This window comes from Balaenoptera borealis, assembly GCF_965194805.1.
Source record: "Balaenoptera borealis genome assembly, chromosome: 2".
NCBI classification, from domain to species: Eukaryota; Metazoa; Chordata; class Mammalia; order Artiodactyla; family Balaenopteridae; genus Balaenoptera; species Balaenoptera borealis.
This window is the reverse complement of record NC_138867.1, coordinates 96,514,704-96,540,191: the sequence shown is the minus strand read 5'-3', so window position 1 is coordinate 96,540,191 and position 25,488 is coordinate 96,514,704. Positions and strand designations below refer to the sequence as shown.

General features: G+C 37.2%; 1 protein-coding gene across 2 annotated transcripts; it reads left to right on the top strand.

Annotated features, from left to right (window-relative positions):
• Positions 1 to 7: 7 nt before the first annotated feature.
• ATG12 (autophagy related 12) lies at positions 8 to 25,447 on the top strand. 2 transcript variants are annotated; one of them, XM_082378521.1, is made up of 4 exons: positions 8 to 476; positions 8,413 to 8,549; positions 23,553 to 23,615; positions 24,280 to 25,447. In XM_082378521.1, the coding sequence occupies exons 1-4, from the start codon at positions 314 to 316 to the stop codon at positions 24,337 to 24,339; spliced, it is 423 nt and encodes a 140-aa protein (XP_082234647.1). In that variant the 5' UTR covers positions 8 to 313; the 3' UTR covers positions 24,340 to 25,447. The 2 variants fall into 2 exon arrangements, with proteins under 2 accessions (XP_082234647.1, XP_082234646.1); XM_082378520.1 differs by lacking the exons at positions 23,553 to 23,615; positions 24,280 to 25,447 and adding an exon at positions 9,225 to 9,536 and having other exon boundaries at positions 169 to 476.
• Positions 25,448 to 25,488: the final 41 nt, after the last annotated feature.

The following is a 25,488-nucleotide window of genomic DNA, read 5'->3' as shown; positions in this document are numbered from 1 at the left end:
CCAGGCCGGAGCTCGAAGCATAGGGGCGCCTGCGCACCCGGCGGCTCACTGGGACGTTGCCTACCGACCTTTTCCGGAAACTTGCTGTTGGGGGGTGGGGGGGGGTTGTGGAGAAACAGTAGTTGGTCTATCAGCGATCAGGGGACTGCAACAGGTTCGACGCAGAGGACCAACCTGCAATTCCGACTTTCAGTGGTGGGTTGGGTTCTCCCCGCCCCTACTCCGGCGCCTCCCAAGCGCCGCTCTCCGGCACAAAGCCCGCCCACTGCATGCGCTGAGCCACCACTTCCGCCCTCACCTCCCTCCAAGCAAGATGGCTGAGGAGCCGGAGTCTGCGCTGCAGCTCCCTCCCTCAATTGCTGCTGAAGGTGAAGGACCCACGGAGGTCTCCCCAGAAACAGCCACTCCGGAGCCCCCATCTTCCGCTGCAGTCTCTCCGGGAACAGAGGAACCTGCCGGTGACACCAAGAAGAAAAGTAATTTTCAGAGCAGTTTCACTCTGGGCAGGGGCGGGAGGTTGAGGTTGTCTTCGAATAGGGATGGCGGCTAATAAAGAAGCAAAATTTAGAGGAGGGCCGGTTCCAGACGAGGTTTTTGACCAGTCACGAGAGAGGAAGTATACTTTTCGGCTTTTAAGACGTTTGAGTTAAGTGCCTCGAAAGAAAGCTGTCTCTGGACGCACCTTCGCGGTGTGGTACCCAGTTTTTGAATGTCACGGCATTTATTACGCTGTACTCTCATCTTCCTTTGAAATGACCAGACTGAGAGCTCTTTGAAGGTGGTAACTCTGTGGGATCTTGATAGCTCCAGGTACTTAACGCGGGATCTAATTATTTGAATAATAATTTTAGCTAATAAGGATGGTCTGCGGCAAATCTGAATTAGAATCCACACCTTCCGACTAGGTCGCTGTTTTTTATACCAAATGCGTGTGATTTCACACCTTGGCCCAAAAAAACGGGGGTTTTACCCAGCATGAAGACTGCTAAGGGAAAACTAAAGGCAGAGGCATCGCCTTTTTAAAAAATAAAAAAAAAAACACCGTTTTGGAATCTTTGTAAATGAATCATTTCGTTGCTTGAACTGGACCCTTTATTGCTTGAGAATTAGTCCTCAACCCTTTATTGCTTGAGAATTAGTTCGCCATTGTAAAATACAGTAATTGCTAAGTGGAGCACTTTATGTAGAGTTGCCTATGAGAAAATCAGGAAGTCGTTTTCTCACGTTGTGCTCAGTGATCTCACGCCCTTTCATCCATCATCACTTTCTGCTGCTGTGAAGGATAATTGTCTCTGCCAGCACTGTCCCCCTTTTAAGTCAGACTGCCTCTACATTTGGGGGAAATCTCTTCTGTCATTTACACATTATTCACCAATAAATAAACAAAAAACTATAATTATTTCTGTAGGGAACCACTAGACTCGTTCTTCAGATGAATCCCATGAGTTTTAGAGATTCTTTTTCTTTTTTATTGGAGTATATAGTTGGTTAACAATGTTGTGTTAGTTTCTGCTGTACAGCGAAGTGAATCAGTAGTGTTGTTCCCTTTTTTTCCCTTGCAATTTACTATAAGCAGAAACAGACTTTCAAAGAGTTTGTCTTAATATCTAGCAGTCTTAGTCAACAATTAACTACGTGCTTGACCCTGAAGATTGCTGTGTAATACTGTGACTAAAAAATAAGGCCCACATTCCCAGATATGGCCTGAGGTTATATGGCATGTTTTCTTCAATCTGCACAATTTATGATTTTTAACCATCATTTAAAAATCGAATTTTCATCTTCTGGCTCCTGTGAGCATTTGAGTTAGCCTCTGTGATAGAAAACTTACTTTCTAGCTATTGAATGTCTACCCTGAAGTTGTCATCCTTTTTTGAGGACCTTTCTCATGGAAAAAGCTTAAATATTTCATATGCTCCACCTTTGGTTTAATCTACATATTACTGAAGCAGACCGAGCTTGTTAGTTATGGCGGCACTTTAGGATCACCTGAGGGAGCTTCTAAACATAGCAGTGCCGAGGCCCAATTTCCAGAAGATTCTGATTTAATTGATGTAGACATCTGTATTCTTATACATGTTCCCCCAGTTGAGTCTCCTGTGTAGCTAGAGTGGAGAACTACAAGCAAATCACCTTTAGAATTAAAAAAAGTAATAATAAAGTACAGCTATCATTATAATAAATATTTTTCCTTCTCTAGCTTCTTGCTCTCGCTCTCTTCAGTAATTCTTCACTTCACTTTCTTCTTCACTTTCTTGCAATGCCCAGTTGCAACTGACTGATAGCCCCAGGGGATTGAAGTGGTATGGAAAGTGAGTTAACCAAAATCTCCTTAGTTATCTCCCAATTCATCTCTTTTGCTTAGATAACTGAGGGTAGGATTACTAAATGGAAGAAGGAAGATAAACTTTAGTAGGAAGATAAACTGTGCATTATGTGTTCTAGATGGCTCCATTCCAGGGGTAAACATCAGTAAATTGATCTCAGTAACCTCATTGGGACCCAATTTTTAATACCAAGGAATGGGTCAGGAAGGATGTAATAGAATAGAGTTGACTTTAGGGGGCAGCAGAACACCTCTGCTTTCAGTGTTTCCTTTGATTGTGGATGTCTTTTTAATTTTTTTAAATTGAAGTATAGTTAATTTACAATGTTGTGTTAGTTTCAAGTGTACGGCAAAGTGATTCAGTTATACATATATGTATATCTTCTTAATCAGATTCTTTTCCATTATATGTTATTACAAGATAGTATAGTTCTCTGTGCTATAAGCAGGTCCTTGTGGTTTACCTATTTTATACATAGTAGTGTGTATATATAAATACCAAACTCCTAATCTATCCCCCCATCCCCCCCCATAAGTTTGTTTTCTGTTTGTGACTCTATTTCTGTTTTGTAAATAAGTTCATTTGTACCATTTTTTCAGATTCCACATATAAGTAATATCATATGGTAATTGTTTTCCTCTGACTTCACTTAATATGATAATCTCTAGGTCCATCCATGTTGCTGCCAGTGGCATTATTTCGTTCTTTTTATGGCTGAATGATATTCCACATCCTCTTTACCCATTCATCTGTCGATGGACACTTAGGTTTCTTCCATGCCTTGGCTATTGTAAATAGTACTGCTATGAACATTCAGGTGCATATATCTTTTCGATCATGGTTTTCTCCAGATATATGCCCAGGAGTGGGATTGCAGGGTTTTATGGTAACTCTATTTTTAGTTTTTAGTTTTTTAAGGAACCTCCATACTGTTCTCCATAGTGGCTGCAATTTACATTCCCACCAACAGTGTAGGAGGCTTCCTTTTTCTCCACACCCTTTCCAGCCTTTATTATTTGTGAACTTTTTAATGATGGCCATTCTGACTGGTGTGAGGTGATATTTCATTGTAGTTTTGATTTGCATTTCTCTAATAATTAACGATATTGAGCATCTTTCATGTGTCTTTTGGCTGTCTGTATGTCTTCTTTGGAGAAATGTCTATTTAGGACTTCTGCCCATTTTTTGTTTGGGTTGTTTGTTTTTTGATACTAAGCTGTAAGAGCTCTTTGTATATTTTGGAAATTAATCCCTTGTCTGTTGCATCATTTGCAAATATTTTCTCCCAGTCTTTTCATTTTGTTTATGGTTTCTTTCACTGTGCCAAAGCTTTTAACTTTCATTAGGTACCATTTGTTTACATTTGCTTTTATTTCCATTACTCTAGGACACTAATCCAAAAAAATATTGCTGCAATTTATGTCAAAGAGTGTTCTGCCTATGTTTTCCTCTAGGAATTTTATAGTATCCGGTCTTACATTTAGGTCTTTAATATATTCTGAGTTTATTTTTGTGTATGGTGTTAGTGAATGTTCTAATTTCATTCTTTTACATGTAGCTGTCTAGTTTTCCCAGCACCACCTACTGAAGACACTGTCTTTTCCCATTGTATATTCTTGTCCCCTTTGTAGTAGATTGCTTGACCATAAGTGCGTTGGGTTTATTTCTGGGCTCTCTATCCTGTTCCATTGATCTATGTATCTGTTTTTGTGCCAATACTGTACTGTTTTGATGACTGTAGCGTCATAGTATAGTCTGAAGGCAGGGAGTGTGATTCCTCCATCTCTGTTCTTCTTTCTCAAGATTGTTTTGGCTATTCAAGGTCTTTTATGTTTCCATATAAAATTTAAAAATATTTGTTTTAGTTCTGTGAAAAATGCCATTGGAAATTTTATAGAGATTGCATTGAATATGTAGATTACCTTGGGTAACATAGTCATTTTAACAACACTGATTATTCCAACCCAAGAACACAGTATATCTTTCTATGGTAAATGAAATTATTTCCTTAATTTCTCTTTCTGATATTTTGTTGTTAGTATGTAGAAATGCAACAGATGGGACTTCCCTGGTGGTTCAGTGGTTAAGACTCTGCATTCCCAGTGCAGGAGCACAAGTTCGATCCCTGGCCAGGGAACTAAGATCCCGCATCCCTCACAGTGCAGCCTAAAAAAAAAAAAAAAAAAAAAAAAGGAAATGCAACAGATTACTGTACATTAATTTTGTGTCAAGCAACTTAACTGAATTCATTGAAGAGCTCTAGAAGTTTTGTATCACATTGATTGATTTGCAGATATTGAAAACTCCTTACATCTCTGGGATAAATCCCACTTGATCATGGTGTATGATCCTTTTCATGTATTGTAGGGATCAGTTTGCTAGTATTTTGTTGAGGATTTTTGCATCTATGTTCATTGGTGATACTGGCCTACAATTTTCTTTTTTTGTGATGTCTTTTTCTGATTTTGGTATCAGGGTGATGATGGCCTCAGAGTAGTCTCTTATGATCCTTTGTATTTCTGTGGTGTCTGTTGTAACTTCTACTTTTTCATTTCTGATTTTATTAATTTGGGCCCTCTCCCTTTTTTTCTTGATGAGTCTGACTAAAGGGTTATCAATTTTGTTTATCTTTTCAAAGAACCAGCTTTTAGTTTCTTTGATCTTTTCTGTTGTTTTCTTCATCTCTGTTTCATTTATTTCTGCTCTAATCTTTATGATTTCTTTCCTCCTGCTAACTTTGGGTTTTGTTTGTTCTTCTTTCTCTAGTTGCTTTAGATGTAAGGTTAAGTTGTCTGAGATTTTTCTTGTTTCCTGAGGTAAGCTTGTATCACTATGAACTTTCCTTTTAGAACAGCTTTTGCTGTGTTCCACAGGTTTTAGATCATTATGTGTTCGTTTTCATTTGTCTCTAGGTATTTATAATTACCTCTTTGATTTCTTCAGTGAGCCATTGGTTGTTTAGTAGCATATTGTTTAGCTTCCACGTGTTTGTGTTTTTTGCAGTTTTTTTCTAGTAGTTGATTTCTAGCCTTTGTGTTTTTTGCAGTTTTTTTCTAGTAGTTGATTTCTAGCCTTGTAATGTTGTGGTCGGAAAAGATGTTTGATATGAATTCAGTTTTCTTAAATTTACCAAGGCTAGCTTTGTGTTGCAGCATGTGATCTATCCTAGAGAATGTTCCATGTGTACTTGAAAAGAATGTGTATTCTGCTGCTTTCAGTTGGAATGTTCTGTAACTATCAGTTAAGACTATCTAACCTAATGTGTTGTTTAAGGCCTGTATTTCCTTACTGATTTTCTGTCTGGATAATCTGTCCATTGATGTAAGTGGGGTGTTAAAGTCCCCCACTATTGTTGTGTTACTGTCAGTTACTCCTTTTATGTCTGTTAACATTTGCCTTATATATTGAGGTGCTCCTGTGTTGGGTGCATATATATTTACAATTGTTATATCTTCTTCTACTGATCCTTTCATTATTATGGAGTGTCCTTCTTTGTCTCTTGTAACAGTCTTTATTTAAAAGTCTATTTTGTCTGATATAAATATTGCAACTGTGGCTTTCTTTGGAGTTCTGTTTGTGTGGAATACCTTTTTTCCATCTCCACATTTTCTGTCTGTATGTGTGTCTAGATCTGAAATGTGTCTCTGGTGGGCAGAAAAATATATGGGTCTTGTTTTTGTATCCATTCAGCCAGTCTGTCTTTGGTTGGAGCATTTAGTCCATTTTCACTTAAGGTAATTATTGATATGTATGTTCCTATTGCCATTTTGTTAATTATTTTGGATTTATCTTCGTAGGTCTTTTTTTTCCCCTTTTCTTCTTTTGTTCTTTTCTCTTGTGATTTGATGACTGTCTTTAGTATTATGTTTGGATTCCTTTTTCTTTTTTGTGTGTGTATCTATTATAGATTTTTGTTTTGCAGTTAACACGAGGTTTTTGTATAGGAGCCTATATCTGTATGTGCTTGTTTTAAGTTGCTGATCTCTTAATTTCAAATGCACTTTAGATACCCTGCATTTGTACTCTTCTCCTATCAATATTACTGTTTTGATATTATATTTTACATCTAATTGTTTTGTGTATCCTTTAACTATTATGGATATAGATGATTTTACAATTTTTGTCTTTTAACTTCCCTACTAGCTTTGTGTGTGGATGATTTCCTGCCTTTATTATATGTTTGCCTTTACCAGTGAGCTTTTCTGTATCATAATTTTCTCATTTCTATTTGTGGCCTTTTATTTTCCACCTACAGAAGTTCTTTTAGCATTTGTTATAAAGCTGGTTTGGTGGTGCTGAATTCTTCTAGCTTTTGCTTGTCTGTAAAGCTTTTGATTTCTCCATCAAATCTGAACAAGAGCCTTGGTGGGTAGAGTGTTCTTGGTTGTAAGTTTTTCTTTTTCATCACTTTAAGTATATCATGCCACTCCCTTCTGACATGAAGTGTTTCTGCTAAAAAATCAGCTGATAGCCTAATGGGAGTTCCCTTGTATATTGCTTTTGATATTTTCTCTTTATCTTTAATTTTTGTCATTTTGGTTACAATGTGTCATGGTGTATTTCTCTGTGGGTCAATCGTGTATGAGACTCTACACTTCCTAGACTTGGGTGACTGTTTGCTTCCCTAGGTCAGGGAAATTTTCAGCTATTATCTCTTCAGATATTTTCTCAGGCCCGATCTCTCTCTCTTCTCCTTCTGGGATATAATGTGAATATTACCACATTTGATGTTGTCCCAGAAGTCTCTTAAACTGTCCTCATTTCTTTTCATTCTATTTTCTTTATTCTGTTTGGTGGCAGTGATTTCCAGTATTTTGTCAGAAGAACTGATACATTTTTCTGCCTCATTTAGTTTAATGTTGATTCCTTCTAGTGCACTTTTCTCTTCAGTTATTGTATTTTTCAATTCCATTTGGTTGTTCTTTATATTTTCTAATTCTTTTTAATGAAGTAACTTCAGGAGACAGAGTCATAGTCTCTCTGTTTGCATCTTTGTATTTTGAATTATTGAAACCTTTGATTTCTCAGAAACCTTTTTGGCCCCTAGTTTTTGTATTTTCTTTTTAATAATTTTTATTGTTTTCCTTTATTTAAAAGTTTAGTGTAGAAAACTTGGTGGTTACAAAAAGCACAAGTAAAATCAAGTGATTATCACCTATAATATCCCTACTGGGAAATATCATTTTGGTGCATATTCCACATTTATGTGAATATGTGCCTGTGATGGCTTTAATGAAATTGAAATCATATGCTGCTTTATATTTAGTATTTTTTGATAATTTTTTCATACTATTAAATATGCTTTTATAGTATCTTTAATGGCAGCTTAATTATCTTAAGGTTTAATAAGTGAGTTATGACCTGGTACTGTTCTAAACACTTTATATGTATTCATTTAATCTTCATAACAGTCTTATCAGGTTCCTGCTATTATCCTCATTTTACAAGTGAAGAAAATGTGGTACAAAGAGATTAAAGAGCTTATCTAGATATATGTATACATACTTAGCAAGTGGCAGAGCCAGGATTTTGAACCCAGGAAGTTCAGAGTGTGTGCTTTATATCTTTGCTACAGTATATACATCCTACCAGAGTATAATATCCTTTACTTAACCAATCTCCTCTAAATATCTTTGTTGGAAATTTAGGTTTACCATTTTTTTCAATAAAAATAAATGTTTCGATGAAGGTGAAATTCTTCTAATTGAATCTTTTCATATCTTCCATTTATCATCTCAGGCATACTTCCAGTATCATAAATACATAAACTGTATGTTGATTGAAAGTTTAAGTTTTCTAAAGTCTTTTATATCACATTCTCTTTAGATGTTTCAGTGTACTTGTCACTATAGTTTATCATTGAACAGCATGGGTTTGAACTAAGCAGGTCTACTTACACATGGACTGTTATCAATAAATACGTACTAGAATACTACATAATCCATTGTAGGTTGAATCCGTGATGCAGAACTGTGGATCCAGAGGGCTGAGTGTAAAGTTATAGGCGGATTTCTGACTGTCTGGACATTGATGCCCCTAATTCCTGTTTTGATTGTGTCGACTGTATTTTTTTTTTCCTTTACAGTTGACATCCTGCTAAAGGCTGTGGGAGACACTCCTATAATGAAAACAAAGAAATGGGCTGTAGAGCGAACCCGAACCATCCAAGGACTCATTGACTTCATCAAAAAGTTCCTTAAACTGGTGGCTTCAGAACAGTTGGTAAGAAAACAATGGTGATCATTTCCCTACAAAAATTCACAAAACATTTGTCTCTCAGTATTCAAGGGGGATTTCAGGAGCATCCTTTGCAGATGCTCAGGTTCCTTATATAAGATGGCATATTTGCGTATAATCTGTACATATTCTCCCTTATACTTTAAATCATTTTTAGATCATTTATGATACCTAACACAATGTAAATGCTACATAAATAGTTGCTGGTACACGGCAAATTAAAGTTTTGTTTTTTGGAACTTTCTGGCATTTTTTTCCCCAAATATTTTCCATCACATTTGGATGAATCTGAGGGAGGATGCAGAACCCATGGATACAGAGGGGTTACTATAGCTCCTAGGCAACAATGAATAACTGTTGTATATAGAAATACATATGGAGCCACATATGTTACTTCAGTAATGTCCTTTTATTTCTTTTGTTAGTGGAATTTCTGTGCTTTATTGAAGGATTCTCTGGAGAACCCTGAAAAGAAATGAATTTTAGATTTGCTTTTAAATGTGGACTGATTTTTTTTTTTTAACCTACCATATTGGTTGTTTTCCTCAAAAAGTCACTGAATGCCCATGCAGAAAGATCTATCATAGAATACTGGTACAGAAAGTTTTGGGGTTTTCTTTGTTTTGGTATTAATGTTGCTTCCTTCCCATTCTTCTCAAGGTAATCAATATACCTTTGCCATGTGCTGTGGAAGAACTAAGAGGTATACAGTTGACCCTTGAACAACATGAGTTTGAACTGTGGCAGTCCACTTATACGTGGATTTTTTTCAATAAATACATACTATACTACTACACAACCTGCAGTTGGTTGAATCTGCCTCGTACACAGATTTTTGACTGCAGAGTGTGGGCGCCCCAACCCCCTCGTTTTTAAGGTTCAGGTGTACTTATTTCATATGATACATGTTAAGCATTTCACGGTGAGTTGTTAGGATTAAAAATTTAAATGCCACAGGTTTTTAATTTGGCCACAGAAATTTAAATGTCTACATGTATTTGACATTTTGTCACATGTTATGTTAATATATGGAATGCCTTTATCTTCAGACCACAATCTTGGTCATTGTTAACTCAGGTATGTATATGTGGATAGATAATTGAAGAATCACTAAGTATTTTTTAAATACAGTTATGTGTAAGGATTGGGAAGGGCTATAGTTGATTGTGAACACAAGAGTGAGAACTGGTAGAATGAATGAAGTGATTTTTTATGAAAGTGGGGTGTGTTGGAATATATTTTTTGTCAATGAAAAGGAGGAAACTACTCTGATCTAAGATTTTTGGTGGTAAGTGGCTTTCACAAAAGTGTCATGTCATGGGTGCAAAAGTAAGTGCAAGATAGGTTAATCACTAGAAGTTATTTGAGGTAAGGATAACATAGAACCAGGGATTCCTCCAAAGGAAGTTGTAAGGGAAAAGTGATGGGGATTTTTGAGTTTTACAGGTGAACATCTCTGTTTGTGATCACTCGGCGTGAGAAAAGACCTGTTTTATAAGAGTGCCGTGTAGAATTTAATTAAATTTCAGAGATGGGCAAGAATATTATAGTGTCATCCACTTGCATATGGTAGCTAAAACCTGAGGAGCAGAGGACCTTGCCTAGAGTCCAAGTCTAAATGGAAAAGTTAGGGTGGTGAGGACATACACTTAAGAGAAATGAGCAGAGGTTATCTCTACTAAGGGTATACCATGAAGAGTTGGAGAGGTAGGTAACCAGAGGAGTACCAAGTAATTAAGGCATTACTTTTAGAAATTTGTGGATATAAGAAAAGGTGAAAGAATGCTGTGTTCTATGTTAATGTTAGAGTTTTGACATTTTGTATTGCTTATATTCAGTAATCTGAAAGGATGTGGTTGAAGTCAATATATATTAGGTTGAACCATGTAAAACTGTCATCAATCAATCATTTTAACCAAAAAAACTCAGCAATTTCATATGGTCCAACTTTAAACCTTTGTAGCAAATCTGATTATCTCTTCCCATTTAAGCAATAGGAAACATAAACAAAAGTAGTCTTTTTTGTCACTTTTCTAGATTAAACTAGAACTCACATCTTCTGGCTTCATAGAGCTATACCCTACATTATTTTCACAAAATAAATGTCAAAAGAAAAAGTAATGCTGGGGATTCTGGGAAGATAGCAGTGGTGTCAGAAGGCATGAATTCCCACAAAAATATAGTCAACTAGAAAGCAAAACCAAAACCCCATGATCAGTATATTTATAACAAAACTTAGATGACAAGTATCCTCCTGAAACCTAAGATTCAAGTTGGTGGGAATACCCACCAATGACCACAGGATCTGCGTCCTATTAGCAAATGTGCTGAAAAAAATAAACAGTAGGATTGGCATCTGATAGCACTGAGAAAGGGAGAACCTGGAAATAGCTAACAGGCATTCACTGGAAAGTACAGTGGGCCAATTTAAGAATAGTAGCTGAAATTGAGAGCGTTTGATTCTTTCCAATAGCAAGTGATTACAATATATCTGCACTAAGGAGGACTTAAGGAACTGGAGCAGTCTATCCCCTGAGAACTCTCAAAACAGACTCCGGCTCCCTTCCAAGACAAGATACCACACTGAAGAGGAACTTCTGGAAGTGAAACACATTTAAGCAGGGAAAGGAAGGAAAAAGAAGGACCTGGTCAAAATGGAGAGGAACAACCTGGAAAGCTCAGAAAGCAGAGCTGCGGGGCTTCCCTGGTGGTGCAGTGGTTAAGAATCCGCCTGCCAATGCAGGGGACATGGGTTTGATCCCTGGTCTGGGAAGATCCCACATGCCGCGGAGAACTAAGCCCATGCGCCACAACTGCTGAGCCTGCGCTCTAGAGCCCGTGAGCCACAACTACTGAAGCCCGCACGCCTAGAGCCTGTACCCCACAACTAGAGAAAGCCCACGTGCAGCAACGAAGACCCAGTGCAGCCATAAATAAATAAAATGTTAATTGTTAAAAAAAAGAAAGAAAGAAAGAAAGCAGACCTCCATATTGTTCAACACTATACAAAAAACAACAGTAGAGGGAGCTCTGTGGAGTTAGAAAAACTACACTAACCCATTTCATTCTAAAAGTTGAAGAAAACTGATTTCATATACAAGTAAGCAACAGAGGAGTATCAAGGTCAAATCCTGCACAATGTTATAAGGAAGCAAAATAAAGAACAGAGTAACATCCCTAAAGACAATGAAAGCATGCCAGAGAAAAATGTGCCTACAAGCAAGTCAGTAACTGATTTATTATGTCAAAACAAGTGTCAAAAGGAAGGTGATAGAAGACGCGAAATAACAACATAAATCAGCAGTAGGAAAACTTGAAGTGACAGAGCTCAGGAAAAGAATTATAGGTTAAAAGTTATTTCAGAAATGAGACTAAACTAGATGGAATATAAGAGCAAATAAACAACAGGTAATGGCTGAAGAAAAATAGAAGAAAAAAAAAGAATTTTCAAAGTCAAAAAGATATACCTAGGAATAAACATACCTAAGGAGGTAAAAGACCTATACTCTGAAAACTATAAGAAACTGATGAAAGAAATAGAAGATGGGCGGGTCTGGGCAAGATGGCGGAAGAGTAAGACGTGGAGATCACTTTCCTTCCCACAGATACATTAGAAATACATCTACACGTGGAACTGCTCCTACAGAACACCCACTGAACGCTGGCAGAAAATGTCAGACCTCCCAAAAGGCAAGAAACTCCCTACGTACTTGGGTAGGGCAAAAGAAAAAAGAAATAACAGAGACAAAAGAATAGGGACGGGACCTGCACCAGTGGGAGGGAGCTGTGAAGGAGGAAAGGTTTCCACACACTAGGAAGCCCCTTCGTGGGCGGAGACTGCGGGTGGCAGAGGGGGGAAGCTTCAGAGCCATGGAGAAGAGCGCAGCCACAGGGGTGCGGAGGGCAAAGCGGAGAGATTCCCGCACGGAGGATAGGTGCCGAGCAGCACTCACCAGCCCGAGAGGCTTCTCTGCTCACCCGCTGGGGCGGGCGGGGGCTGGGAGCTGAGGCTCGGGCTTCGGTCGGATCCCAGGGAGAGGACTGGGGTTGGCGGCGTGAACACAGCCTGAAGGGGTTAGCGCACCACAGCTAGCCAGGAGGGAGTCCGGGAAAAAGTCTGCAGCTGCTGAAGAGGCAAGAGACTTTTTCTTGCCTCTTTGTTTCGTGGCACTCAAGGAGAAGGGGATTCAGAGCGCTGCCTAAACGAACTCCAGAGGCAGGCGCGAGCCGCGGCTATCAGCGCGGACCCCAGAGACGGGCATGAGACGCTAAGGCTGCTGCTGCTGCCACCAAGAAGCCTGTGTGCGAGCACAGGTCACTCTGCACACCGCCCCTCCTGGGAGCCGGTGCAGCCCGCCACGGCCAGGCTCCCGTGATCCGGGGACAACTTCACCGGGAGAACGCATGGTGTGCCTCGGGCTGGTGCAATGTCACGCCGGCCTCTGCTGCCGCAGGCTCGCCCCGCATCCGTACCCTTCCCTCCGCCCCGCCTGACTGAGCCAGAGACCCTGAAGCAGCTGCTCCTTTAACCCCGTTCTGTCTGGGCGGGGAACAGACGCCCTCAGGTGACCTACACGCAGAGGCGGGTCCAAATCCAAAGCTGAACCCCGGGAGCTGTACGAACAAAGAAGAGAAAGGGAAATCTCTCCCAGCAGCCTCAGAAGCAGTGGATTAAAGCTCCACAAACAACTTGATGTACCTGCATCTGTTGAATACCTGAATAGACAACGAATCATCCCAAATTCAGGAGGTGGACTTTGGGAGCAGGATATATTAATTTTTCCCCTTTTCCTTTTTTTGTGGGTGTATATGTGTATGCTTCTGGGTGAGATTTTGACTGTATAGCTTTGCTTTCATCATTTGTCCTAGGGTTCGGTCCGTCCTTTTTTTTTTTTTTTTACTTAAAAATTTTTTTTTCTTAATAAACGTTTTCTTAATAATTTTTTCCTTATTTTCTATTTTTAAAAATTAAAAAAAAATTTTTCTTAATAAGTTTTTTCATATTTTTTATTTTAAAAAATTAAGAAAATTTTTTCGTAATAATTTTCCCTTATTTTTTATTATAAAAAATTAATAAATTTATTTTTAAAAATTAAAAAAAATTTCTTAACTTTTTTCTTAATTTTTTTCTTATTTTTTATTATAATAGCTTTATTTTATTTTATCTTATCCTCTTTCTTTCTTTCTTTCTTTCTTTCTATTTTTTCTCCCTTTTATTCTGAGCCGTGTGGATGAAAGGCTCTTGGTGCTCCAGCCAGGCATCAGGGCTGTGCCTCTGAGGTGGGAGAGCCAACTTCATCTCTCAGAGATCTCCATCTCAACATCAAGACCTAGCTTCACTCAACGACCAGCAAGCTACAGTGCTGGACACCCTATGCCAAACAACTAGCAAGACAGGAACACAGCCCCATCCATTAGCAGAGAGGCTGCCTAAAGTCATAATAAAGCCACAGACACCCCAAAACACACCACCAGATGTGGACATGCCCACCAGAAAGACAAGATCCAGCCTCATCCACCAGAACACAGGCACTAGTCCCCTCCACCAGGAAGCCTACACAACCCACTGAACCAACCTTAGCCACTGGGGACAGATACCAAAAACAACGGGAACTACGAACCTGCAGCCTGTGAAAAGGAGACCCCAAACACAGTAAGATAAGCAAAATGAGAAGACAGAAAAACACACAGCAGATGAAGGAGCAGGGTCCAAACACACCAGACCTAACAAATGAAGAGGAAATAGGCAGTCTACCTGAAAAAGAATTCAGAATACTGATAGTAAAGATGATCGAAAATCTTGGAAATAGAATAGACAAAATGCAAGAAACATTTAACAAGGACGTAGAAGAACTAAAGAGGAACCAAGCAATGATGAAAAACACAATAAATGAAATTAAAAATACTCTAGATGGGATCCATAGCAGAATAACTGAGGCAGAAGAACGGATAAGTGAACTAGAAGATAAAATAGTGGAAATAACTACTGCAGAGCAGAATAAAGAAAAAAGAATGAAAAGAACTGAGGACAGTCTCAGAGACCTCTGGGACAACATTAAACACACCAACATTCGAATGATAGGGGTCCCAGAAGAAGAAGAGAAAAAGAAAGGGACTGAGAAAATATTTGAAGAGATTATAGTTGAAAACTTCCCTAATATGGGAAAGGAAATAGTTAATCAAGTCCTGGAAGCACAGAGAGTCCCATACAGGATAAATCCAAGGAGAAACACGCCAAGACACATATTAATTAAACAATCAAAATTTAAATATAAAGAAAACATATTAAAAGCAGCAAGGGAAAAACAACAAATAACACACAAGGGAGTCCCCATAAGGTTAATCCCCATAAGGTTAACAGCTGATCTTTCAGCAGAAACTCTGCAAGCCAGAAGGGAGTGGCAGGATATACTTAAAGTGATGAAGGAGAAAAACCTACAACCAAGATTACCCTACCCAGCAAGGATCTCATTCAGATGTGATGGAGAAATTAAAACCTTTACAGACAAGCAAAAGCTGAGAGAGTTCAGCACCACCAAAGCAGCTTTACAACAAATGCTAAAGGAACTTCTCTAGGCAAGAAACACAAGAGAAGGAAAACACCTACAATAACAAACCCAAAACATTTAAGAAAATGGGAATAGGAACATACATATCAATAATTACCTTAAATGTAAATGGATTAAATACTCCCACCAAAAGACAGACTGGCTGAATGGATACAAAAACACGACCCATATATATGCTGTCTACAAGAGACCCACTTCAGACCTAGAGACACATATAGACTGAAAGTGAGGGGATGGAAAAAGATATTCCATGCAAATGGAAATCAAAAGAAAGCTGGAGTAGCAATTCTCATATCAGACAAAATAGACTTTAAAATAAAGACTATTACAAGAGACAAAGAAGGACACTATATAATGATCAAGGGATCGATCCAAGACGAAGGTATAACAATTGTAAATATTTATGCACCCAACATAGGAGCACCTCAATACAAAAGGCAAATACTAACAGCCATAAAAGGGGAAATCGACAGTAACACAATCATAGTAGGGGACTTTAACACCCCACTTTCACCAATGGACAGATCATCCAAAATGAAAATAAATAAACACAAGCTTTAAATGATACATTAAACAAGATGGACTTAATTGATATTTATAGGACATTCCACCCAAAAACAACAGAGTACACATTTTTCTCAAGTGCTCATGGAACATTCTCCAGGATAGATCATATCTTGGGTCACAAATCAAGCCTTGGTAAATTTAAGAAAATTGAAATCGTATCAAGTATCTTTTCCGACCACAACGCTATGAGACTAGATATCAATTACAGGAAAAGATCTGTAAAAAATACAGACACATGGAGGCTGCACAATACACTACTTAATAACGAAGTGATCACTGAAGAAATCAAAGGGGAAATCAAAAAATACCTAGAAACAAATGACAATGGAGACACGACGACCCAAAACCTATGGGATGCAGCAAAAGCAGTTATAAGAGGGAAGTTTATAGCAATACAAGCCTACCTCAAGAAACAGGAAACATCTCGAATAAACAACCTAACCTTGCACCTAAAGCAATTAGAGAAAGAAGAACAAAAAAACCCCAAAGCTAGCAGAAGGAAAGAAATTATAAAGATCAGATCAGAAATAAATGAAAAAGAAATGAAGGAGACAATAGCAAAGATCAATAAAACTAAAAGCTGGTTCTTTGAGAAGATAAACAAAATTGATAAACCATTAGCCAGACTCATCAAGAGAAAAAGGGAGAAGACTCAAATCAATAGAATTAGAAATGAAAAAGGAGAAGTAACCACTGACACTGCAGAAATACAAACGATCATGAGAGATTACTACAAGCAACTCTATGCGAATAAAATGGACAACCTGGAAGAAATGGACAGATTCTTAGAAATGCACAACCTGCCGAGACTGAACCAGGAAGAAATAGAAAATATAAACAGACCAATCACAAGCACTGAAATTGAAACTGTGATTAAAAATCTTCCAACAAACAAAAGCCCAGGACCAGATGGCTTCACAGGTGAATTCTATCAAACATTTAGAGAAGAGCTAACACCTATCCTTCTCAAACTCTTCCAAAATATTGCAGAGGGATGAACACTCCCCAGCTCATTCTACGAGGCCACCATCACCCTGATACCAAAACCAGACAAAGATGTCACAAAGAAAGAAAACTACAGGCCAATATCACTGATGAACATAGATGCAAAAATCCTCAACAAAATACTAGCAAACAGAATCCAACAGCACATTAAAAGGATCATACACCATGATCAAGTGGGGTTTATTCCAGGAATGCAAGGATTCTTCAATATACGCAAATCAATCAACGTGATACATCATATTAACAAATTGAAGGAGAAAAACCATATGATCATCTCAATAGATGCAGAGAAAGCTTTCGACAAAATTCAACACCCATTTATGATAAAAGCCCTGCAGAAAGTAGGCATAGAGGGAACTTTCCTCAACATAATAAAGGCCATATATGACAAACCCACAGCCAACATTGTCCTCAATGGTGAAAAACTGAAACCATTTCCACTAAGATCAGGAACAAGACAAGGTTGCCCACTCTCACCACTATTATTCAACATAGTTTTGGAAGTGTTAGCCACAGCAATCAGAGAAGAAAAAGAAATAAAAGGAATCCAAATCGGAAAAGAAGAAGTAAAACTGTCACTGTTTGCAGATGACATGATACTATACATAGAGAATCCTAAAGATGCTACCAGAAATCTGCTAGAGCTAATCAATGAATTTGGTAAAGTAGCAGGATACAAAATTAATGCACAGAAATCTCTTGCATTTCTATACACTAATGACGAAAAATCTGAAAGTGAAATTAAGAAAACACTCCCGTTTACCATTGCAACAAAAAGAATAAAATATCTAGGAATAAACCTACCTAAGGAGACAAAAGACCTGTATGCAGAAAATTATAAGACACTGATGAAAGAAATTAAAGATGATACAAATAGATGGAGAGATATGCCATGTTCTTGGATTGGAAGAATCAACATTGTGAAAATGACTATACTACCCAAAGCAATCTACAGATTCAATGCAATCCCTATCAAACTACCACTGGCATTTTTCACAGAACTAGAACAAAAAATTTCACAATTTGTATGGAAACACAAAAGACCCCGAATAGCCAAAGCAATCTTGAGAACGAAAAATGGAGCTGGAGGAATCAGGCTCCCTGACTTCAGACTATATTACAAAGCTACAGTAATCAAGACAGTTTGCTACTGGCACAAAAAGAGAAATATAGATCAATGGAACAGGATAGAAAGCCCAGAGATAAACCCACGCACATATGGTCACCTTATCTTTGATAAAGGAGGCAAGCATATACAGTGGAGAAAAGACAACCTCTTCAATAAGTGGTGCTGGGAAAACTGGATAGGTACATGTAAAAGTATGAAATTAGAACATTCCCTGACACCATACACAAAAATAAACTCAAAATGGATTAAAGACCTAAGTGTAAGGCCAGACACTATCAAACTTTAGAGGAAAACATAGGCAGAACACTCTGTGACATAAATCACAGCAAGATCCTTTTTGACCCAGCTCCTAGAGAAATGGAAATAAAAACACAAACAAATGGGACCTAATGAAACTTAAAAGCTTTTGCACAGCAAAGGAAACCATAAACAAGACCAAAAGACAACCGTCAGAATGGGAGAAAATATTTGCAAATGAAGCAACTGACAAAGGATTAATCTCCAAGATTTGCAAGCAGCTCATGCAGCTCAATAACAAAAAAACAAACAACCCAATCCAAAAATGGGCAGAAGACCTAAATAGACATTTCTCCAAAGAAGATATACAGATTGCCAACAGACACATGAAAGAATGCTCAACATCATTAATCATTAGAGAAATGCAAATCAAAACTACAATGAGATATCATCTCACACCTGTCAGAATGGCCATCATCAAAAAATCTAGAAACAATAAATGCTGGAGAGGGTGTGGAGAAAAGGGAACACTCTTGCCCTGTTGGTGGGAATGTAAATTGGTAAAGCCAGTATGGAGGTTCCTTAAAAAACTAAAACTAGAACTACCATACGACCCAGCAATCCCACTACTGGGCATATACCCTGAGAAAACCATAATTCAAAAAGAGTCATGTACCAAAATGTTCATTGCAGCTCTATTTACAATAGCCAGGACATGGAAGCAACCTAAGTGTCCATCATCGGATGAATGGATAAAGAAGATGTGGCACATATATACAATGGAATATTACCCAGCCATAAAAAGAAATGAAATTGAGTTATTTGTAGTGAGGTGGATGGAGTTAGAGTCTGTCATACAGAGTGAAGTAAGTCAGAAAGAGAAAAACAAATACAGTATGCTAACACATATATGTGGAATCTAAGGGGGAAAAAAAAAAGGTCATGCAGAACCTAGTGTCAAGACAGGAATAAAGACACAGACCTACTAGAGAATGGACTTGAGGATATGGGGAGGGGGAGGGGTAAGATGTGACAGGGTGAGAGAGTGGCAGGGACATATATACACTACCAAATGTAAAATAGATAGCTAGTGGGAAGCAGCCACATAGCACAGGGAGATCAGCTCGGTGCTTTGTGACCACCTAGAGGGGTGGGATAGGGAGGGTGGGAGGGAGGGAGATGCAAGAGGGAAGAGATATGGGAACATATGTATATGTATAGCTGATTCACTTTGTTATAAAGCAGAAACTAACACACCATTGTAAAGCAATTATACTCGAATAAAGATGTTTAAAAAAAAAAAAGAAATTGAAGACAACACAAACAGAAAGATATACTGTGTTCTTGGATTGGAATAATCAGTGTTGTTAAAATGACTATGCTTCCCAAGGCAATCTACATATTCAATGCAATGTCTATAAAATTTCCAGTGGCATTTTTCACAGAACTAAACAAATATTTTTAAATTTTATATGGGAACATAAAAGACCCTGAATAGCCAAAACAATCTTGAGAAAGAAGAACAGAGCTGGAGGAATCACACTCCCTGCCTTCAGACTATACTGTGAAGCTACAGTCATCAAAACAGTACGGTATTGGCACAAAAACAGATACATAGATCAATGGAACAGGATAGCCCATAAATAAACCCACGCACTTATGGTCAAGCAATCTACTACAAAGGGGACAAGAATATACAAGGGAGAAAAGACAGTGTCTTCAGTAGGTGGTGCTGGGAAAACTGGACAGCTACATGTAAAAGAATGAAATTAGAACATTCACTAACACCATACACAAAAATAAACTCAGAATATATTAAAAACTTAAATGTAAGACCAGATACTATAAAATTCCTAGAGGAAAACAGGCAGAACACTTTGACATAAATTGCAGCAATACTTTTTTGGGTCAGTCTTCTAGAGTAAAGGAAATAAAAGCAAAAACAAACAAATGGGACCTAATTAAACTTAAAAGCTTTTGCATAGCAAAGGAAACCATCCACAAAACAAAAATACAACCTAATGAATGGGAGAATATATTTGCAATTGGTATGACCAATAAGGGATTAATATCCAACATATATAAACAGCTCATACAACTCAACGTCAAAAAAACAAACAACCCAATTGTAAGGTGGGCAGAAGAACTGAAAAGACATTTTTCCAAAGAGGAAGTGCAGAGGGCTAACAGGCACATGAAAAGATCCTCAACATCAGTAATCCTCAGGGAAATGCAAATCAGATCCACAGTGAGATATCACCTCACACCTGTCAGAATGGCTGTCATCAAAAAGAACACAAATAACAAATGTTGGCAAGGATGTGGAGAAAAGGGAACCCTTGTATACCGTTGGTAGGAATGTAATTTGGTGCAGCCACTGTGGAAAACAATATGGAGGTTTCTCAAAAAGCTAAAGATAGAACTACCTTATGACCCAGCAATTCCACTCCTGGGTATACATCTGAAGAAAACAAAAACACTTGTTCGAAAAGATACGTGCACCCCTGTGTTCATAGCAGCATTATTTACAGCTGCCAAGATACAGAAGCAACCTAAGTATCCATCAACAGATAAATGGATAGAAGATGTGTACACACACACACACGTGCACACACACACACACACACACACACACACACACAATGGAATACTACTCAGCCATAAAAAAGAAAGAAATTTTGCCATTTGCAGCAACATAGATGGACTTGGAGGGCATTATGCTAAGTGAAGTGAGTTAAAGACAAATACTGTATGATATAACTTTACATGGAATCTAAAAAATACAACAAACTAGTGAATATAACAAAAAAGAAGCAGACTCACAGATATAGGGAACAAACTAGTGGTTTCCAGTTTGGAGGCGGGGGCACAATATGTGGGTGGAGGAGTGGGATATACAGACTGAAGGATGCAAGATAGGCTGAAGGATGTGTTGTACAACATGGTGAACATAGCCAATATTTAGTAATAACTGTAAATGGAAAGTAACCTTTAAAAATTGTATAAAAAATTTTTTAACTTAAAAAAAACGTTAAACTGCAGCATTTGGTTGCTCAGGCTCGGGGATGGGACCGGGGGTAGAATGAAAGGTAAAAAGAATTTGAGAAAATGACAAACACTGAGTATGAACAAAGGAGAGTAAACATAGAAATAGGAGTCCCTGAAGAAGAAAACCAAAGCAAAGGAACAAAACAAATACTTAAAATTATAATTCAAGGGAAATTTCTTCTAAAAAGGTTTGAAACTACATATTAAAAAAATGTACCAAGATCCTGAGAATACCAACCCAGTGTAACAATCACCGAGACACATTCTGGTAAGATTACTGGATGTGAAATAAAAAGAAAAATCCTTTGGACATCTAGGGGAAAAAGGACATGGCTTAGGAAATTAGGTTACCATCAAAGTTGAGCAGCAAAGATACAAAGAAAGTGTGAGATAAGGATTTTATATACTACAAAACTGACTTTTAATCAGGGCACAAAACTGTTAGCAGTGTGCAGGAACTCAAGAGAATGCTGTTCCCATGAACCCTTCCTACAAAATCTCAAGTTTATAACAACCAAAATAACTAAAGAGACATCTATATAAAGACTGGTGATTTAAAAACAAATCATTATTCTTTAAAATTTTATCCTCCTAAGCTCTAGCATTTAGCTAAAGATTGGGTTTTGAAATTTTTACCTCCATGGAACTTCCATTTAAACTACCTTAATTGCTTTTTTTAAATTAAAGTCACTTTCAGTTGCTAACTCCTGTTACAGAATTTTATTAAGTTCTTATAGTTCTCTACTGTATCTGCTGTACTGTCCCCTCAACACTCACATCTTACTTTTGTTTCTTTTGCCTGCAGAGTCCTAATTATTACTCTCTGCACCTAGTTAAGTCCTAATTTGTTCCTCAATTTTTTCTTCCAGAAAGCCTCTCCTGACCAAAAGGCTAGGCTAAACTAATGCCCCATCTTTGTGCTACAGACCTTGTCAGATGCATTTTTCCCATCTATATTCTTATCTTATTCAGGTATGTTTGCTTATTGAGGGGAGAGATCATATTAATCTTCATAATTTCACACCTTGTGCATTTCCTAGCACATAATAGACACTCAGGGATTGTTTGCTGAAATAAACTAAATTGTTGTCCAGAGCCCTTTTCCTAATTTAAAATGTTCCAAAGAGTAAAATCTATGTTCACTCATAGTTAAACTGTCAGGAACTAAACACAAATTATTATATCTGTATCACAGGAAATTCACATTAAATGCACACCGATTTCTGTTGTTTCTGAAATTGTGTTAGAACCTTACTCAGCCTTAATAATGAGTTGATATTTAAGCATGAACTATTTTTAAATAATTTAATAAGTCTAACTAATGTCTATTGAGTACATATATCAAGCACTTATACTTGATGTGTACTGTCTCATTTTATTTTTCCCAGCAGCTTCAAGAAGTATAGGTCCTGTTATTTTCTGTATCTACAAACAAAGACACAGTTTGAGAAAAGTTATTTGTATTTATAGCCGGAATTCAAACCTAGATCTCAGTAGAGCCCCTACTCTTAATTACCACACTGTATTGCCTGAAGGAGAAATATAAGTGATATTTATTTTTGTTCTAGCTGGTGTCCCAAATAGTATCTATCAACCAACTATTCTGATAGATATATATTTTTAAGGACTATGTGAAGCCCAGGAAATTTGTCTTAAAATTTGATTGTAGACAGGGAAAATTGAATATGTTAACCTGCAAATAATGTTTTGTTTTCTAAAAAGAAAACTATCAGAAGTCACTTTGACACTGTGATCTTTTGTTTCAGTATCTTCGGGAATTTTTTAAGTACTATAAATGTTTTAGTAGAAACAGACTAAACTGAAACATTGAACAGTGAATCCTTTAAGAAACAAGGTTGTAAGGACATTAGGTTTCAATTATGCTACATTTTTGCTACTTCATTTGGCTGCAAGTGACTTTACAGTGGTCTCACCCAGCCTGAAATTCAGTACTTCTGAGAGTTTTCAGAGGTGGTAATGGTCAAAAAAATCCAACTGTGCATGTCATTTACTCAAGAAAAATGTACCAATTATCTCAATTATTAGATGTTTTTATCTGAGGCTGTGTGTGTAAAATTTTGTTAGGAGAAAAGAAATTCTGTCTTTAATTATAAATAAATGAGAAAATTGATATTTTTACTAATGTAATTTCTTGGATAAACCTTCAAAAGCTGTTTGTAAAAACAAAAGTTTCTTAGTTATAAAAAGCTGGGAACAAAAATTCTGTTATTCCTCCAGAGGAAAGACATGCTGTTCATAAAGATCTCACTAATTGACTAATTTATGAGAATTAGAAAGAAGGGGTTTAGGGAAGCTTTCTTCAGCTCTGAAGACAAACAATTTGAAATAGCTGGCTGATTGGCACCCAGAAAAATGCAGATTAATCTGGATACCATTAAAAATGAATCACCATAATTTTCTTCTTTCTTGCAGTTTATTTATGTGAATCAGTCCTTTGCCCCCTCCCCAGACCAGGAAGTTGGAACCCTCTATGAGGTAAAACATTACTGCTTTATTTTCTTCATGGAATATGCTCATCTGTGTATAGTATGATCATTAATTCATATCATTTAAAGAGATGATAAGCCATTCTTAATTGTCTATCAAGAAAAGAGATTACTTTCTTGTTCTCTGTTATATCTCTAACACCTTGAACTTAGTTGGATCTCAAATTATACAGTGATTGAAGAATTAAAGAATGAATAACACAAATAGAAGATGACTATGAAATATGACCAGAAAGTAAGATCTCCTTTTAGAAGATCCTACATGTAGTATCTTCTACATTGTTTTTATAATCAGTAATCCAGATCTCCCTCCAAGAAATTGAAAAGGAGACTATGTAAGAATGACTTTATTCAGCATTCTTATAGTACCATTACTAGAAAATAGTACATACATTATAATCAGATGTAGAGAAGGGACAAGGTTAAAATATGTGTGCTTATCTATGCTTAAGGTGCTTAAAGGACAAGTTTTATTAAACATTTATGATTACTAATATGTGTCCAATAGTAGCTTGCATCTGTTGAAAGAAATAGCCTTATAGATACATGTACATGTATTAGGATGTTTATGATCAGTATAACATTCTTTTTCTTAGTTTCATCTAAGAATAACAAAAATTGAGTTTAATTTATTGCCGTTTTTCTTTTTGTAGTGTTTTGGCAGTGATGGTAAACTGGTCCTGCATTACTGCAAATCTCAGGCATGGGGATGAGCTACAGAGGAAAAGATATTGCTAACTTAAAATGAGTCTTCACAAAGGAAACAGCTCTGAAAAGTTTTGATCTTGTGGCAAGAGACTTGTGGATGTGATCTCTTCAGCATGCATCTACTGTGACCCATGTCTATACATTTAAAATATCCACAGAGTAGATGGACTCACAAAAATGTGATTTGTATTAAAACACAAATCAGCATAAAAGATGGACATTAGGGTTTACCCATTACTACAACTATTGCTCTAGAGCTGCCTCCAAAGTATTGAAAAGGAGACTAAGATTATATAAAGCTGCTTTTGTACCACTTCTCAAAATGACTGAAATTGTTTACTTGAAAAATTAGCACTCTGCTGATTCCCCCCACCACCCATAAAAGTCAATTTATTAAAGGATTCTTTTGGGGCTTATTCAGGGGAGTGCAATTTGTTTGAGGTATGTGATATGCCTTTTCTCATTTACATTTCTATCTACAGTGTTACGTTGTGAAACAAAGTTGCATTGACCTGCTGGCTTTATTACCTTGCATAGTCCAGTAGAGGGCAACCCAGCTGGCAGGAAGAGTTAGGCAGTTTGGTTTTACTTCTTTGCCAGAAGATAATAGCTATTCCTGCTAATTTCTAGCAAACATCTGGCCAAGAGAGCACACATGTTGACACACCGGAAGATTGCTTTAGAGAAAATTTGTGGTTTCAGTTTAACTGTTTTATTGGGAAACAAGGAATTTTACAGATTTTGGACAAATGAGTCATCTAACTATTTTCAATCTTATCATGTAATGATTCTTGAGTCCCAGTGGTTATAACTGTGGTATTAATCTCTCTCTTACTTTTACAGTGTCATAAGCACTCAATGAGTAAACGAGGCAGCATCTTTCAGTTTTTTATAATGAATTTTCCAACTTGAAAATGCCCAAAGAATAATTGGAAAATAGCTAGATTTTATGTGTATTTCATGCCATGACTAAAAGTACCATTTTTTACTGATGCTATTAAACTGATAATTGCTTTAAATAAGATTTAACCTTTTTTCTTCATTCTGTATTGTATTTGTAATACAGCATTTTTTTAAAAAATCCAATAAATTGAATGGAATGTTCAAACAGGATCTAAGGTGTATACAAGAATTCTAAGTGTTTATTTTCGAAG

What these genes read in the sequence shown, in the direction of transcription:
- ATG12 (XM_082378520.1), top strand. Translation starts at nt 314, where the DNA reads ATGGCTGAGGAGCCGGAGTCTGCGCTGCAGCTCCCTCCCTCAATTGCT. An exon ending in CGGTGACACCAAGAAGAAAA is followed by an intron (nt 477 to 8,412) that starts GTAATTTTCAGA and finishes TTTCCTTTACAG; the next exon opens with TTGACATCCTGCTAAAGGCT. An exon ending in TGGTGGCTTCAGAACAGTTG is followed by an intron (nt 8,550 to 9,224) that starts GTAAGAAAACAA and finishes ATTCTTCTCAAG; the next exon opens with GTAATCAATATACCTTTGCC.